This window comes from Eublepharis macularius, chromosome 2 (assembly GCF_028583425.1).
Source record: "Eublepharis macularius isolate TG4126 chromosome 2, MPM_Emac_v1.0, whole genome shotgun sequence".
NCBI lineage: Eukaryota > Metazoa > Chordata > Lepidosauria > Squamata > Eublepharidae > Eublepharis > Eublepharis macularius.
Genome location: NC_072791.1, coordinates 129,164,340 through 129,183,267, shown reverse-complemented (window position 1 = coordinate 129,183,267; position 18,928 = coordinate 129,164,340). Strand labels below are relative to the sequence as shown.

At 41.6% G+C, this 18,928-nt stretch overlaps 1 protein-coding gene across 1 annotated transcript in view; it reads right to left on the bottom strand.

The window, feature by feature from the left end:
- The window catches only part of OTOG (otogelin), a 220,634-nt gene that overhangs the window by 170,628 nt on the left and 31,078 nt on the right, over positions 1–18,928 (bottom strand). Inside the window, exon 16 of the mRNA XM_054969999.1 lies at positions 1,703–1,835. Coding sequence (XP_054825974.1) covers positions 1,703–1,835 — 133 coding nt within the window. The remainder of the gene's footprint in view (positions 1–1,702; positions 1,836–18,928) is intronic.

Below are 18,928 nucleotides of genomic sequence, written 5' to 3'. Positions count from 1 at the left end.
TGAAAATATATTCAAAAATACCTTATTTGGGGCATATATTCAGGAATCCCAATCAATAACAGATATATTGATACTGCAGTTCCAATTTAATCCCAAAAATATTTGGAATAACTGGGACTGCCATTCTAAAGATCATAGCAACTCTTTTCCCTCACATTTGGAGGTTTCCTGGGCAAAAGTAGGAAGGGGGAGGGAGATGACTTTCACAGGCAGATGGCATCATTCATTAGAGGGAGCTCTACTGTCTGTCCAATATTAATGGTTCTCTCATGTGGTTTATGAGAGAATCGTGATTGTATAGACAGTTGAGATCCCCCTAACAAGCAATGCCATTTGACTGTCAGAGTCACTTCCCTCTCCCTGCCTCCTTTTCCCCTGGAAATGTCCAAAAGTGAGGGAGAGAAACTTGCTGTAACTGGCTGCAGCTTCAGGACAAGATTTTTTTGTAGTGTGTGCCTTCTGCTGCCTGCTGCCAGGTTGGTTCTTGGTTGTGCTGAGATTTTCTGGTTCTGTTGGGCATTGTTAGTTCTTTATCAGATGCTTTTTGTCAGTGGTTGCTCTTGAGTATCTATTATTGGCTGACTTCTTTGCCCTGGAGAAAACACTGGAATTTTTCCCATCATAGGAAATAATGAAGAATGGTTGGGGGTACCTTGTTCAGGACCCCTTTACCCAATCACCCTGAAACTGTGTGGGTCTTTAGTGGACACAGCTCCACTGCAATTTTGGTATCATTTACTTTCAAAGCAGCCCCTCCGGCACCCCAGAAAGATTCCCCCAAAGGGAATAATGGACAAAAATATTTTCAGAATTCTGGACTACTTAGTCATGTTATGATAGTTCAATTATATTTCTAAATCATGGCAAAGGTGATAGATAGTGCAATCCTGAGCAGAGTTACTTCAGTCTAAGCCATTGAAATCAATACACTTAGGCTGGAATAACTCTTCTTAGGAGTACACTATAAAATAACTTAAGTGTTTTAGTTTAAATTCCAAATAATTTATCAAAGTTTTTTGCCAACACAAAAAGTGAGAAAGACTGTTTTGGAAATAGTCTAAGGGACCTGAAACTTACAACTGCACCAAGCAGTAAATTTCTACCATTCACCCCACTCCATCTCAGACATCTCCAAAGGAAAAGCTCAGTTTCAAATAAGTTTGAATTTGCTCAAGCTAAGAACTTTCCCAGACACCCAACTTCCCAAACTTATCCAGAAAAGAAACAGTGGAAGGAAATATTTGTTGCAGTATAGGTTTCAGTGAGAAGTCCTAGATGCTACATTGTACTACAAGCTCTTCTAGAAGGAAAATGGTAGCAAGAAGACTGGTCGTAGTAGTTGGCAGAAGAATGGCTATTCCAGTTATGGACTCAATGACATCAGCAGTAATGTAACAGGGCCTGCTCTTTAATTAAAATTTATTTTTAGTGTATCACAAAGCATTAATGAAGATAATTTGTTTTACTGAAGCCCATCTAATTCATGTAGAGTTCACCCATCACTAATAACTTCCAGGCCTATATGGATGTGTTGACAGATTCTAGGATATTATAAAGTGATACAGAGATTAGAAGAAAAATAACAGAGGATGAAGTGATCCTATCAATAGGGGCAACAACAGCAGAAACATAATGCATACAGGTAATTTAAAACATCATTTTCCACTTGGAAGCATTTTATTGAATATTTATTGTTCCTTACCATCAATATAAGGCAGATTAATTTTGTACTGGTCATATACCAAAACGTCTCCTGAATGGGTCAAAGTCACTTGCCTTTTGGGGTCCTGGTCAAGTATAATACTGACTGATTGGATACAAGCTCCATCTTGATTCTAAAAATAATGTCAAGGGGTAGCATTTTAGGATGGTTTAGTGGAGTTAATAATTAATCAAGATTAAAGTAATACAAGTGCAAGGATATATGGGAGGCATCTCATTTTTCCTTCCCCCATCATGTCCTCTTTCCCATTCCTGTCCCCCATAGCCTCTCCCCTTTTCCTGCATCCTTCTTTTTTCCCTACCCACTTTTGTCTGCCCCCATCTTCACCTCCCTCCTCCAGCAGCCTCTCCCCTGTGGCCCATTTGATTGGCGGTGACTAAACCAGCTTCAGTTGCATGGTGGAGAATATACAAGGACTTGTGGGGGGTACTTCACTTTAATCTGTATTCTCTTCCCCACACTATTTCCTCTTTCCCTTCTCTTGGCAGCCTCCAGATGCTCACCTACATCCTTCTCTCCTTCAAACCTACTAAACAACTTTTACCTATCCCACATCTTCATCTATATTTATTAATTTGCTTCATTTACATACTGCCTTTCTCCACAATGAGGCCCCAAAGCAGTTTACATCATTCTCTTTGCCAATTATCCAATTATCTCTTTGCCAATTATCCTTACAACAACCCTGACATGTAGGTTAAGCTGACAGTATGTGACTGGATCAAAGTTGCCAAGTGAACTTCCACAGCAGAGTAGTGTTTCCAACCTGAGTCTCCGACATCCTACTCTTAAACTGTAACTACTACACTACACTGGTTTGGGGAGAGGGGTGCTGTTAAACTAGGGGAAGCAGCCAGGGCTGGGTCAGTCATGCAAGTCATGTGGTATCAAGTCATTTGGTGGTTGCTTCTGGACCTGGCCCCAGTAAGTCCTCCCTCAAAGGCCTAAACATGACTGGAAATGGCACTGCCCCCTTCCCCTGCATTTTACTGATAGAAACCAAGCCTGGAATACTGTTATGGTTACCTAGCAACAGTCATTGAGGGCATCTGCTGCTTAAACCTACAGGGGCTCCTTTTATCATTTTTGGGTTTTTTAAAAAAAAAGATTATTTTTTTTTAAGATGTCAGATTTTTCTGCAAATCTGGGGCATTTTTCAGGTGGGTAGGAAGATCCATCTTGTCCATTCATGGCTCTAGTCTCTGGATTTAAGCATCCACAAATCAGGGCCACTTGGCTATTAGTATATAAGATTAATTTAAAGTTGCTCATTTAAAAACAAAAAAGACACATAACTGAACAAAGCATGACATCAAACTCTCTCTCTCTCTCTCTCTCTCTCTAATCCAAGGAAAGAAGGGTATGTTAGCGCCTTCGAGGGACAGAGGCTTGTTTGATGGAAATCCAGGCTCCAATCCAACTCTTCAAATAGCCTTGGCGAAGTCACTATTAGCCCCAATTCTAACTTATCTCACCGTATCTATGAGGCTAAAATGTTCCTCAGAACAAATATGGAAAACGTGCAATAAAATAATCAGCACTGCTGAGGTTTGATTAGATCTTCTACTGGTACAATTTGTTATAAAAATATTAATAGTCCAAAGCCTGCATACTAGGCATGATCAAGCAAAATACAGTGGGAAAGTGGTCTTCTTTTTATTCCTGTTCAAAAGAGTTATGCAATCATCACACATTTCAAAGACTCCTTTTGCATATATCCCAACAGCGTTATGTATGAAAGAGGTCACTGTGGTTAAAAGTATGGATCTAATGGGTTCTGGTAGTTTTTTACTGCCATAACTATCAGCAGGTGGATTTTATTCAGACATGTTGCACTAAAGAAGAGTTGTAGGTTTCACCACATAAAAAAATACCATAAGAATTTGACCATGTTTCCTGCACTATATTACCAATGTGGAAAAGACAGGGGTCAAGTTTTGGAAATACAGGAGGCAAATTTAAATACTCAAATCTATTCTAAAGCAAGTAAAAAGTAGTAAATTAACAAAATATTTTGGTGTTTATGTATCTAACAATACTAACGATTTATTTAAAATAAACTTTAATCCAGCGGTAATCCAGAAATCCAGAAATTGAAACTAAATTGTCACTATGATCAAAACTGAGTCTTTCCTTATAAGATAAGATTGATGTTTTAAGAATATATATTCTACCCAGGGGTCATTTCATAGAAAAAGAACTGCAGGAACTCATTAGCATAACTCATTAGCATATCTCATTAGCATATGCCACACCCCCTGCTGTCACCAGAAGTGTATCAGAAGGCAACGCCCACCCCTCAGGCCCCTTTCCCCAAAAATCTCCAGGTATTTCCTGAAAATAAAGCAGAATGAACTCAAAGCAGCTTACCCTCCTCTGGAGAGCCGGCCCCAGCAGCCCTGCTTGCACGCACGCACGCACGCACTCACTCAATTAAAACATTAGGCTACTATACAGGGTGGCACCTACAGAAGGCCCTGTTTAAATGAGTGAAGCAGCCATGATGGAGAATAGGGAGAGAGGCAGTCCTGCAGATATGAGGGGGAAAGGCTATGAAGAGCTTTGTATGTGACAGCCAAAATCTTAAATTGAACCCGGAAACTGAGGAGTAGCCAGCGGAATGATTGCAGAATGGGAGTAATAAGCATGTATGCCTAGTTCCTCCTGATAATAATCGAGCTGTGGTGTTCTGCACTATGTGGAGTCTCTAAGGTGACTTCAAAGGGAAGCCTGAACAGAGTGCTTTATAGTAGTCTAGTCTTGATGTTATTGTGGTGTGGATTCAAGTGGCCAAATTGGCCTTGTCATAGTAGGGAATCATCTTCTAGGGTAGAATGAGTCGGAAGAAGGTATTTTTTTCAACTGCATTCACCTGCTTTTCTAGTAGCAATGTTGGATCCTGTATAACCACTAGACTCTTAACCGAGTCTGCAATGGTCAACTAAATCTCATCAAAAATGGGGAGCATAATGTCCTTCAAAATCTTCACCTTCCCAACCAGCATCACTTCTGTCTTGTCTGGGTTCAGTTTCAATTTGCTCACTTCCAGCCACTAGACCACAGCTGTCAGGCAGCAATTTAAGACCTCCACTGCATCACTGGGGATTAGAATAGCAAGATATAGAGCTGGATATCATCCCCATATTGATGACATTCAATTCCAAACCTACAAATGATTTCTCCTAAAGATTTTACATAGAGGTTGAATAACACGGGAGATAAGGTTGCACCCTGTGCAACCTCACAAGGTAATTCCCACCCTGAAGATAACTGGTCTCAAACAGCAACCTTTTGAGTCCATTCCATGAGGAACAATTTAAACCAGTCCAAGGCACAACTTGAGACCTACTTCAGAGCCTTCTCCATCCCACAGACTGGCCCGAAACCAGACTGAAAAGGATCCAGAGCACAAGTCTTACCCAAGAAGACCTTGAGCTGATCTGATACAGCTGACTACGTATAATAATTGACAAAGTAGTTGGAATCTAAATTAGCATTCCTAATTTTTCTGTAATCATCAACTTTTACTTCTGTTGATTTGAAAGCAGGATCTGAATTGGAGATTATTTTTTAAAAATCAGTGTTGTAGAATGTACCAATTTACCAATGTACCAGTGTTGTAGAATGTACCAATGTTCCAATAAGGCAGTATCTTAATAATTAATCATATATACTAATTTCCATGTAGTTTTCTGTGCAGGGGACTGCTTAAACCCACAGAACAGAGCCACTTACACAGAGGAAAGCTTTTCCTAGAAATGAAAGGCAAATCACTCTCTGAAGCCCTGCTCCGAACACCACCCTTACCTAAAACAGCATGGAGGTGATGGGAATAAAAAAAAAACAAGAGACATGGACAAAGTATTGTCAGCAAACCATGGGCCAAAAAATGGGATGGGGTTAGTGGGAGGGAAGGCTGGGGAAAGACACCGCCAGCCCCTTTAGGCTCCTGTAACCAGGACCATGATGCATCTAACATACCTTATCCTCGATGTATTGTCGAAGGCTTTCATGGCTGGAGAATGGCAATACAGCCCGGAAAACCCACAACAACTACCTTATCCTCCATCATTTTAACAGCCTCACTCCGTTTCGTCAGATCAGAAGACATGTTCCTCACATTAGCTGCAGCAGTTCCTACTAGAGAATTCCAACAACAGTGTAGTATTCCTGCAGGGCAACTGCAATCACTGTTACTTGCTGCCCTTTTCTCTCTCCCACCTAGATTGCACTCTATGAAGTAAATCCTTTGCCAAAACCCCTTTCCCCACTGAGGGTGTGCACACCAAGAATGTGTAAACACCACCATTAACAAAGCAATCAGAAGTGACAAACTGATGCAATGTATGTGAACAATGTATGTGAGTAATGTAAGCAAATGTATGTGAACTAACCTCAAACCACTGTTTTACAGGCAGGAACCCTACACCCACAGAAAACTCTGTGGCAAAGCAGCCTCCAGACTTTGAAAAGCCTCTGTTTGGCAAAGAAGTACATAACAACAGCAGCTGCTCAAGACATCAAACACCCAGTGAGTTAACTTTTAAAAACCCATCACCTTCCACAAAAGGGCATTCTTATAAGAGTCTCTGCCTCTTTTCGTGGAAAACCTACCTCAACAAACAACCAAAACTACTACAAGCCTTTACTATGTCAAAAGTAATTTTAAAAAGAGGACACCTATCAAAAATGAGAAAATCTAAAAATCTAACAACTCATTTAGTGAAAAAAGACATTTAACAGTAACCAGCAGTACTATGGCAAAAACATTAAACAAAAACGTGTTCATACAGAGCCTACAGAAACAAGGAAAACATAGATATTAAGAGTTTGTCAATATATAATAACACAGCAACTGGAACACTCAACATGTCTTTATACCTGGAAAAGCACGACATATTTGTCAGACTCAGCACTGCTCTGCAAAGCATTTCATAACTGAAAAACAAGTGTTCACTATAAAAGTTGCTGCTGCAACAGAAAAGAAATACTGAATACAGCCAGCTATATATTGTAGACTAATCAAATATGAAGCTAATTAAATATGAAAACAAGAAATAGAAAATTCAAGCCTTAATATAGAATATAGTAAGAGCACTTCAATAGTGTACATAATTTGGGCAAACTAACACAAGAAACTGGCAGTAAACTACGACTGTTGATCACATGAGAGATTAGTCTACATCAGACATAATCAAAATAAGTTATGAACAGAAAGTTATGCAGGCCTCTCTTAAGCATACAAGATATCTTTTTAAAAATAGGTAGAATGATTGTGCTACCATTAACTTACTTAGGAAGCCCAAGAAATATGTTACAACTTTATCAAAATACTATGGCAAAGGTGAGACACTTCAGAAAACCAAATTTATTCATTACGTTCACATGCAATCCAAAGAGGAGAAAAATCAAAGAAAATAATGAAGAATGCCAACAATTGCAACACAGACTAGACAGTATGAAGAATTCGGCTCATCCAGCTGCAGCATAGCTGCATAAGCTGGGAGCCGGCCTTTGCAGCCCTGCCCAGAGGGAGAGACAGGCTCCCTTCCCGGGCATATGGGACTTTGGCTGGGGGCAGAGCCAGGAGCCTTTTACAGGCAGCTCCGCTTTCCCTGACCGCAGTTGCTTCATGCGCTTGGCCTGAGCACAGCACATCTCAAGCTCTCTCAGCCGAGCTCCTCTGAGGCTGGTTTTACTGAAGGCCCTCAGGGTTTGGCAGTAGTAGCTGCCTTGGAGAAGCTGTGAATTTCCCCTGCTTGCTACCTTCAAACTTTAAGAGGAGAGCCAGGGCCCAGCACCAGGCTTACTGGTTTGACAGAGACTTTTTCATATTTACATTTGGAGCCTGTTGTCTATCAGTCAGGAGAGCTAAAGCAGGGTTATACCCAGCCCTTGCAGGCCTCTGTCCTAGCTAGGCTCCTCTCCCCAAAACACTGTTTTACTTTGTTGGGAGAGAGTACTTCAGCAGCAGCAGGCTTTGCTGTAGGCCACAGGGGTGAGTTGCAGCCATCTGAGGGGTGGATTAATTCATACTTTATTGCTACTGGCCTAGCAGGGTGGATGCTGGTAGCCCCCCCCTTCCTTCCATCTAGGCTTTTCCCTCCCTCACTGTTTACACTTACTTGGGAGGGAGCATTTCTAGCAGCAATAGCTTGGCCTCGGCCTTCAGGCAGCAGGGGCCATTTTGCAGGAGGGCTTGGCATCTTATTCAGTTGGGTGCAGCCATTTTGAGAGTAGCACCCAGTGACCTTCTTAGCCTCCTGGCAGTACAGCCATGTTGTGAAGGTATCTGCAATATGCACAGCTCCAAGATCAGCCATTTTGAGTGTGGCATTTGTGTGGCCTGATTTGCCTCCTACTTACTGGCAGTAGCAGTCATTTTGGTGGGGCTTGTGTAGCTAGCTGCAGACTCATCCTTTGAGGATGATAAAGAGGCCAAAGGGGTGAAGGAAATACTGGGCTATCCATTTCTATCAGTCAGGAGGGCTAAAGCAGGGTTAGGCCCAGCTCATGCAGGCCTCCAGCCTATCTAGATGGCAACAGCAGTGAAGGCCTGTCTGAGGCGAGGGGAGGGGCTTGCAGTCATCTGAAGGGTGGCTTGCTTCACAGATTATTGCTACTGGCTTAGCAAGGATCTACAGTCCCAGAGTCGTGGTTGGTTAAACCACCTCCCCCCCTCAGTTTTGCGGCATTTGTAGGCCGAAAGGGTTGCTTTTAGTTTTTGTCACTCACGTCACTCACGCCACCTAATGGCATGCTGTGTTGTTGCATCTGCTGAAACCTGCAAAGCTGTCACGCAGAGCACAGTAATCTAAGATGAGATCTGATTTTTCTACCAGATTCACACAATTGATGGCCGGTAGTGGATCTGGCCTAGGCTGCTGTAATCTGGTCATGTTGAGGTGACAGTGAACCTGACTGACAAAATTACCGGGTAGTCAAGAGAGGCGGTGGGTGATGGCGGCAGCAGCCATGGAGTTGTGGATGTTGAGCAGGAGTGGCCAACGGACAGTGGGCAGGTGGCTATAGCAGTCGGCAGTATCTCTGGGTAAGTCAGCTATGCCACGGCTCGCAACTGGCCTTGGGGTCAACCAGCTTCTGCTAGGTCTGCAGCTTCTACATCTTCATTCTCATCTCCCATGCAGGGTTGGCCTTCGGCGGGTCTACCTGCTTGGCCTGGTTTCATCACTGAGTCACCAACATGCCCAGGTCACACCTGCCCAAGGGGATTGTACTAGTGGGGATAGCCAGGCCTACCTTTTTTCTGCAGCAGGGTGGCCTTATGGTTATGGCCCTCAATGGGGCCCAGTTCCTTATGGTCCCCCCTGTGTATGGCATGGTTCCATATAGGGCATTGCCATTTGGGGACACAGCATTGCCTCTGGGGGATCACTTAACACAGGCCACCTGGGACAAGATTATAGAAGGGGAATATGTGGACATCTTCACTCTTCTCTTAAGGGAGCTGGAGAAGAAGGATAAAGACAATCTGGATAAGAGGGACAAGGAAAAGATTAGGTGGAGACGGATTGACCGGACTTGGTCCCATTGGTTGCCCAGCATTCTTATTTACGCAGGGGTACTGGCAAGAGTGCAGCCCTGGAGGGCTCTCCCCCTCTTCCAGTACATGAACATCATTTACAGGGGATACACTGATTTTGAAGGGGCGGCTTGGCTGCAGTATGACGAAGAATTTTGCATGCGGGCAGCCTTGATTGGTAGGGGCCTTGAACCCAAGCCTTCCATGGGACCAAATCCACCAGCAGCTGTGGCTACAGGTGATGGCCCCTGCTAAATATAATCTAGGTGACAGGTTGGACAGTGGTCACCTGATTTTCTGGGCTTCACAAGCGTCAGGTACCTGCACTCTTATGGGGCAGCAGGTTCAATTCCAGCTGCTTTTTGGGAACTTTACATCCAAGAGGGTGTGCAAGAGGAAGGCCTGTAAATACAAGCATGAGTGCCCTTCCTGTGCTGGTGCGCACCTGTACGCAGCTTGCCCCAAGGCCAAGCAGGGCAGTAGACACTCCAGGGGCGGGGGCGGTCAGCGGTCAGCTGGAAAAGGGGCCCAGCTCAGTACAGCTGAGGGTACTTGAGCACTTTCTGCAAGCTTACCCAAGGCGTCGCAATGCCACATATTAACTTTTGGGGTTTAAGTTTGGCTTCCGTATCCCCTTTCAGGGCCCTAGGACACCTTTCATGGCAGCCAACCTTTGATCGGTGGCTGGCATGGAAGAGGTGGTCCAGACTAAAATCCTGAAGGTATGCACTGAGGGTAGGGTTTGGGGGTCTTTTGATGCCCCTCTGGTCCCTTCCTTGAAGGTTTCTCCTTTGGGGTGGTTCCTAAAGGCGCATGGTGAATTCCGCCTTATTTACCACTTGTCTTTTCCTCGAGGCAGCTCAGTGAATGACGGCATTCCAGAGGGTCTCTGTTGGCCGAGGAACTGGAGGTTCCTTTGCGACATGAGAAAATGGAAGCTCCTTCTGTGGTATTAACATTTTTGGGCATCGATATAATGCGGACTTGGACTTTCTAGGAAATAAAGTCAAGATACTGAAGGACGTTCCATTTTTAGTTCGGAAAAGAAGATTTAAGTACAAAAGGCTGGCAGCTCTCTTGAGGGAACGTGGCATAAAGTACAAATGGCTATTTCCGGAAGGAATTTGGTTCAGTTATAAAGATCAAGCTTACAAGATAAATTCGGAAGATCAGCTAAGGGATTTTGTGGACAAAAATCAAGAATTTGGGCGAGATACCAAGCAAAAAGAAGAAGATCCGAAGCCTGAAGGGAGGGGGGAGGCAACGAGCGCTGCGGCTGTAGCTGCTCAGAGAGAACTGCGTCCGAGGCCCAGGGGGGGGGGAGAGATTTAATTTGAACTGTAATTTGTATTTTGTAAGATCAACCATTCCATCATTACTTTATTAAGGTTTAATTTTTAATTATTGCAGTATGAAGGGAAAGCATTGAAGTGTAGTGTTTATTGTTTGTATGTTGCCTTCCCCTTTTTTCCACCCCCCCTTCCCGTTATCTTTTTCTCCCTTTTTCCCTCCCCTTGTACTATCGTAGTTTTTTGTAGTTCATTGTTTTAGATGTTAAAAAAAAGAAAAAAAATTAAAAAAACATTTTGGGGCATCGAATTGGACACGAGGCAGCAAACCTTACGGTTGGCCCGTGAAAAGGTGGAGGACTTAGAAGCCCGGTTAGAGGACTGTAGGAGTAAAGGTAAAGTCTCCCTTCTGCAACTGCAGCAGTTAGTTGGCCATTTAAATTTTGCCTGTAAGGTGATCACCCTGGGTAGGGCCTTCATCAGACAGCTGTGTGACACCAGGGGGACCTTGTGGTTGCCCCATCATTGTTTGAGGATTGGTAGGGGCATGCGTGAAGACCTAGAGGTCTAGGATGCTTAGTCACTTCTGATGCCTCAGGGGCTATGGGATTTGGAATTTACTTTCAGGGCCACTGGTGTGCTGACCAATGGCCTGCGGATTGGATGGCATGGGGATTATCCAAAGACCTTCCGTTCTTGGAATTTTTTCCCTTATTGGTGGCTGTGTGGCTTTGGGGAATGGAGGTTGCCAACCACTTGGTCCACTTCTGGTGTGACAACTTAGCAGTGGTGCATGTGGTCAACTTTTTACCATCTTAATCCCCTAGGGTGATGAGGCTGATGCGTGCCTTCACTCTAAAATGCCTCCAATTAAACATTTTATTTAGAGCCAGACACGTTCCGGGAGTTAACAATGGTGTGGCAGATGTTTTGTCTCGCCAATAGATGGTCTGGCTAGAACAGAGGCTCTTAAAGAGAGAGCAAGCAAGATACAGCAAAAAAAAACACAGGCTCTCTAAGTCAGCAATACAGCCAATCTTTTCTTAATTCAACAAAATGATAAACAACAGTGCACAATACAGAAGTGTGAAAAATAGTTTTTTTTCAAAAAAATTTTATTGGATGGGTCAATATTCAATGTCAATATCCATCACATTATATCACTCCCACCCATTCCCCCCCTTTTCAGTTGACTTCCAACAGTTTTCCATTCCCTACACCTACATTACCTCACTATCTCCTATAATATTAATTTCTACATTATAATATATAGTATAACATATCTATATCTACCATGTTTAGAATAAGTCTCTAATGTTACTTTCACGATTATAATATAAAATATACTATATCATTCTTACTTATACACTATCCATATTTTCACCTTTAACTAATATAAAGTAAAGATCCATTCTCCCCTCTTAACAATTATCCAAAGACTACATTTTGTCTTTCATGTCCCATTTTTTTCCCACATAATTCTTAAGTTTCTCCCAACTCATAACATATTCCACAATATCTTGTTCTTTCAGCTTCCTTGTTAGCTTGTCCATTTCTGCCATATTTAGTAACTTCAGAATCCAATCTTCCACTGATGGTATTCGATGGGCTCAGACTTACCTGGGCCTGGGTTGCTGCTGGCGCGTCGGGAGGGCGAGGCGCGGCGGCGTCCATGTTGCGGGGCTCGCCCAGCAGCCCAGGGCGTGCCCGGCCAATCAGTTTAAACCGCGGCCGCCCAATCAGGGCGGCCGGGGTTGGCCAGGGGGGGGGGCTGGGGAACGGACTGCGGGCTTGCAGTCTTCCCTCAGGTCCAGCTCCTCTCTATTTAGCTCTGCGGCTGGCTCCGCTCCTCTTCAGTCACCGGCGGAGGACGATCACCCACCCACCTCTCCCTGTTTCTTTGGATTGTTTTATGCTTTCGTCACAACTTTGTATGCGGTGGGCATCGGGGCAGATCTCGTTCGGGGGGGCCAGGGCCTGCACGCCCAGGCCCTCTAAGGGGATTCCCATAAGGGATCTTGGGGGTGAGCTATGGAAGGGCCTGCCTGGCTCAGGGGCGGCCAGGAAAGCTCACTCCCAGGTGGCAGGGGAGGCCACTCAGGGGTGTACACCCAGGTGACTCCCCCCATATGCCACTCCTTGGGTGGGTTCCGGCTGGTAGGCGGGCCAGCCGATGCTTCCTGGGATCTGCCCATCATGCTGCGCCAATGCTCCTATTGTTATGTTAATAAAGTTGTGGCCTGTTTTTTACCCAGCACTGGTTCTTGTCTCTGTCATTCCGCGCACCTCCCTCCCCACTTTCAGCATAGGCAGCAACTCTTGAGTCTTCCACAACTGTGCATAGGACATCCTAGCCGCAGTAATCATATAAAACACCATTGTTCTGTCCATTCTATCAAATTCTTCTAGGTTCATACTTAATAACAACAATTCTGGGTTCTTAATCACATTTTTCTGTAAAATATCTGACATAACCTCTACAATTTCCCCCCAGAATTGTTTAGCTTTTTCACAAGTCCACCACGTATGATAAAAAGAACCTTCTTGTTTCTTACACTTCCAACACTTATCTGACATTTGACTATTACCATTTGCTAACTTTTTTGGCGTTAAATACCATCTATACATCATTTTATACACATTTTCTCTTATAGTGGTACATGTTGAAATTTTTATAGTATTTTTCCACAACATTTCCCAAGCTTCCATCGATATATCTTTATTACAATTTATTGCCCATTTCACCATCTGTACTTTAACTATCTCATCTTCTGTAAACCATTTTAACAGAATCTTATATACTTTAGATATCATCTTTTTCCCCTCTTGAAGTAAACATTCTTCTAGTTTCAAGTTTTTAGTCCTAAATCCTACCTTTCTACGATCTGTATCATATAAGTCTTTTATTTGTCTATATTAAAACCAACCATACTGAAACGGCAGTTCTTCATTGGTTTTAAGTATATATTTATCACAATCTACTCTTAAAATTTCTTTATATGTCCTCCACTCCTCTCCATCATAGTCCACCTTTGGGTTTACAACTTCTGCAGGTATAATCCACATTGGAGTCTCTTCATCTAAATATCTCTTATATTTTTTCCAAACTGCAAATAAACTCCGTCTCACAAAATGATGTAAAAACATAGCATCAGCTCTTGTCTTCTCATACCACAGATATGCATGCCATCCAAAAGATTTGTTTCCAACGTCAATAGTTTATGGTTTTTCAATAACATCCACTCTTTCAACCAAACCAAACATAAAGCTTCGTGGTAAAATTGCAAATTCAGTAATTGTAGTCCGCCTCTCTCCTTAGCATCATATAATACCTTCATCTTGACTCTGGGCTTCTTCCCTGCCCATACAAAGTTCAAAATCTTCCTTTGCCATTTTTCAAATTGCTTATTATCTTTCACAATTGGTATTGTTTGCATTAAAAACATTATGCTCGGAAGTACATTCATTTTAATTACTGCAATGCGACCCAACCATGATAGATTCATTTTATTCCATTTCAACATGTCCATATCTATTTGCTGCCATAATTTGTCGTAATTGTTTTTAAAAAGATCAATATTTTTCGCAGTCAACTCAATACCTAAATATTTTGTTTTATGGACTACCTCACAATTTGTTATCTCCATTAATTCTTGTTGTTCTTGCTTAGACATATTTTTACATATTAATTTTGATTTACTCTTATTTACGTAAAGTCCTGCTATGTCCCCAAATTCTTTTATTTTCTCCATCAATAATGGCATATTTTGGATTGGATCTTCCACTATCACCATAATATCATCGGCAAAAGCTCTCACTTTATATGAAAATCCTTTAATTTTCAAGCCTCTTATCATATTATCTTCACGTATCTGCCTCAATAAAATTTCCAATACCATCACAAACAACAATGGGGAGAGTGGACATCCTTGTCTCGTTCCTTTACTTATTTCCAACTTTTTTGTTATATCACAGTTTACGATTATAACTGCAGATTGGCCTTTATATATTGCCTTCACTGCTTGAATAAACATCTTGCCCATTTGCATCTTTTCCATCGTGGCAAACATAAAGTCCCAATTTAAATTGTCAAAAGCTGCATCCACAAAGAAAAAACCAACTTTTTTCCCTGGATTCTTATCATAGTACTCTATTGCATTCAGTACTACTCTTAAATTTATTTTTCTATCTGGCAGAAAACCTGCTTATTCCTCTGCTATAAACTCCACCAACCAGGTTTTAAGTCTTTCAGCCAATATTTTTGCAAAAATCTTATAATCATTATTAGTCAAAGATATCGGTCTATAGTTTTTAACATTTGTTAAATCCTGTGCTTCTTTCGGTATCAGTGAGATGTTGGCTTCATTCCATGTTTCCGGTATTTCCTGTCCTTCTAATATTGCATTCATTACTTTTTGCATCAATTGTACTAATTCATCCGCCAATACTTCGTATAATTTAGCCATAATTCCATCTGGTCCTGGCGCCTTTCCCACTTTTGTTGCTTGTATGGCCTCCATAATTTCTGTTACTGTAATTTTAGCATTCAAATTGTCTTTCAGTTTCTTAGGCACTTCTGGCAATTTCATTTTATGAAAGAATTCCTCCATTAACCTTTTGTCAATAGGTTTTTTCTGATATAATTTCGCATAATATTTATAAAATGCTCTCCCAATTGCATTTTGATCAAATAGCTCTTTTCCATCTTCTATAATTTTACTTATTATTTTCTTCTCTCTCTTTTTCTTCAACTGCCATGCTAGATATTTCCCAGGTTTGTTGGCTCCTTCAAAAGATTTTTGTTTCAGTCTCTTCAGTTCCCATTCCACCTCCTTGTTTTCCATCACTTTTATTTGTTCCTGTAACATTCTAATTTCATGTTGCAATTTCTTTTTACCTGGTCTTTTCCTTACTTGTTGCTCTTTTTGCGTTATCTTTTCTTGAATTTCCTTCAATTTCAATTCTTTATTCTTCTTATCTCTGGCATTTAAATCTATCAGTACTCCTCGAATAACAGCCTTATAGGTATCCCATACTTTATGAATTGGTACACCTTGATCCACATTATATTGAATAAAGCATTTAGTCTCTTTTTAAAGAACATCCAAATTTGCTTGGCTAAGCAGGAGATCTTCATTTAATCTCCATCTCAGTTTTTTCCTTCTCATTCCAAATCTCCACAACATAGGGTTATAATCTGAGCTAATTTTTGGCAAAATATCCGTTTCCTTAGTCCATACCGCTAGTTCTTTGGATGCCCAAATCATATCTATTCTTGACAGTGATTGGTGACGCTGAAAAAAAAGTATATTGCTTAGTCCTTGGGTTATGCTTTCTCCAAATATCTTCTAAACTTTCTTGTTTTTGAAGTTCAAAAAATGACTTTGGCAATTTTCCCATCTTATTCTTACTCATATTTGTGTTTTTGTCTAATTGTAAGTCCACAACACCATTAAAATCCCCTGCCACAATCACTTGATCATATGTCATTTGATTCAACTGTCATTATTTCATTAAAAAATTGTTCTTTTGCTCCATTAGGCGCATAGATTCCCAAAATCAATGTTTTTTCCCCATTGCACTCAAATTCCACCGCCAGATATCTACCATCTCTATAACCAACAACCAGCTTTGGTTGCAATTCTTCTTTTATATAAATTACAATTCCTCTTTTCTTTTGCTTTGTTGCCACTACAAATTCTTTTCCCAATTTCTTATTTTGTAAATACCTATTATCTTGGTCTCTTATATGGGTTTCTTGTAAACAAATTAAATTACATCTTTGTTTGATAAGCCAATGAAATATTGCCTTGTGTTTTGAAGGTGAATTAAGTCCATTTCCATTCCATGATATTAATTTGTACTCCATATTTAAAGTCTACTTGTTTTAAGTAAGTCCTTTTAGTTCTCCAACAGGAACACTTCCATTGCATGTTTTGATTTAATCACTTGTCTCACAGATTGGAACTCAAAACTCAAACCTTCAGGTATTTCCCATCTATATTTTATATTCATAGATTTCAGTTTCTGTGTCAAATCTCTGTATTTCTTTCTCTCTTGCAGCACTCTCCTTGGTAACTCCTTCATAATTCTGACCCTTGTCCCCTCAAGTACCAACGGGGATTCAAAATGCTTTCTAATAATTTCCTCCTTCATTCTCTTTGTAGTTAGCTGGACAATAACATCTCTTGGTAGATTCTTTTGCTCTGCATATCTTGAATTCACTCTATAGGCTATATCCAGACTGGCCGCCACCTCTTCTTTTTCCTTATTTAGAAATTCTGCTATTATTTCAGTGATTTGCTTCAAGGTTGATCCTGCCATTGTCTCTAGAATGCCTCTAAAACAAAGTTGTTTTTCTGTTGCTTTGCATTCCATCACCACCATCCTGTCACTTAATGCTGATGTTTCTGCTTTTATGCCATCCGTTCTGAGTTCCACCTCCTGTACCTTCTGCTGTATTTGCAGCTCTTTTTTAATCTCATCAATATTTTTCACCAACTCTGCCACTTCAGATTTTATAGCCTCTTTAATATCCTTCAATAAATTTTGCTGTGACTCCTGTATCTGCTTTTGCGATTCCTGTACCATTTCTTGTGTCTTTTGTATAATTTCATTTATTTATTGCCCTCTGTCCAAGCTTTCAATCGCCATCTGCCAGTCTCTATCTTTATCTTTTTTTGCCATCGCTGGACTTGCCTTGGCACCCCACGAATCCGCTCTCTTTCTCAACTCCGTTTTCTCACCTGTCACTTTAAACTCCTGTATTAAATCTTAAATTAATAGTCCAGTTTTATATCTTTCAAAATGTCGGGCGTCTTTTCTCTATGGTACAGTCTATGGTAAAATTCACAACCTTCCCTTACTCAAAATGGCGAATTTCCCTTCTTCTTCAAAATGTCCAGCGTTTTTTCTCTATAATATAGTCTATGGTGAAGTCTCCAACCTTTCCCACACTCAAGATGGCGAATTTCTGCTTCCTCTCAGGTCCTCTGTCCCATGCTGTTCTCCTTCCGTTGCTCCCCCAACACACTTCCTGCCCTTCTAGCTGCGGCTTGCTGCTTTTAACAAGTACTCCACTTCTCGCGATCTTCCAGCCGCTTCCCACACTCCTTCCCCGCGTCGTTATCTCTCAAACCACAGGTATGCAAAACAAAATATCTTTTTCACTCTTTTTAGCTCTCTTATATTCAAAAAGTCACAATTTCCACTCCCAATCACTTTCTTACTTCCTCCGCTTTAGGTATCTGTCTCTTTAATTCAATATACTTTGGTCTTTGTTTAATTATCTAGTCCGTTAGGGGAGATAGCAATCTTCACTTCTTTTGTTCTTCTTGGGTTGTACTCACTGTTTCTTTTGTTCAATTCTACTTTAAATCCGTTTCTGAAGCTTGAGTACGAAGGTCCTGTGCCAATTAAATGACTCCAAAAGCTGCTGCAGAGATAATAGCTGCCCTTCTATGAGGGGACCTCAAGGCAGAAAGGGAATCCTTTATTCAGAACCCCCCCTCTGCTAAGATCACTCACTCTAGGGGCCACAAAGCGTTCCTGCCTGATTTCTACCTGAAATCAGGGGGCTGCGGGTGGTCAAGGCACCGCACTAGCCAAAAAACAGCACCTCGGATGGTCCAGCTCCCTGGATCACTTCAGACCTCCATAATCCCCCGCCGGAAGTCAAGTGTGAAAAATAAATTAGATTACATGTCCGTCAGGGAGCTAATACTACGCGTCTGAACTGAATACTTTACTGATTGATTCCCTGTACCCTTGAGAAAGCTGAGGCATATTTGTGCTCATGTGAAACAATCATTAAAAGCTAGCAGATTGTCGGGCCAACGGGACGTTTATCTAATCTTCTCTGCAGCTTGGAGAGAGCTGGAAGACAACTGCATTTACTACCCTCCATGAGAGACTTGCACACAGTTGCTAATTGAAATTACTGGAGAATTGTAGCTTTAATACCTGTCTTTCATCACTTAGAGCTTTAAGTTTATTTGAATTTATGTGTTGTGGTTTGTATATTCTCAGTCTAGATGAATGACTATGCACATTGGATGTTATGGATTTAACAATGATGATGATGTAATCAATTTATTTTTCACTCTTCTATATTGTGCACTGTTGTTTATCATTTTGTTGAATTAAGAAAAGATTGGCTGTATTGCTGACTTAGAGAGCCTGTGTTTTTTCTGCTTTTTGCCAATAGATGGAACAATTCTAGCAGCTTGCCCCTTGGGCCAATCAGCAGCCAACACGGATGCCACAAGAGCTTTGGCACTTTGACGGCAGAAGTAAACAGGGCAATCCAACTGTCCATAGCCCCCAGGATGCGCTGGGCCTATGACCTTGTGGTGGGACAGCTTAATGGGTTCA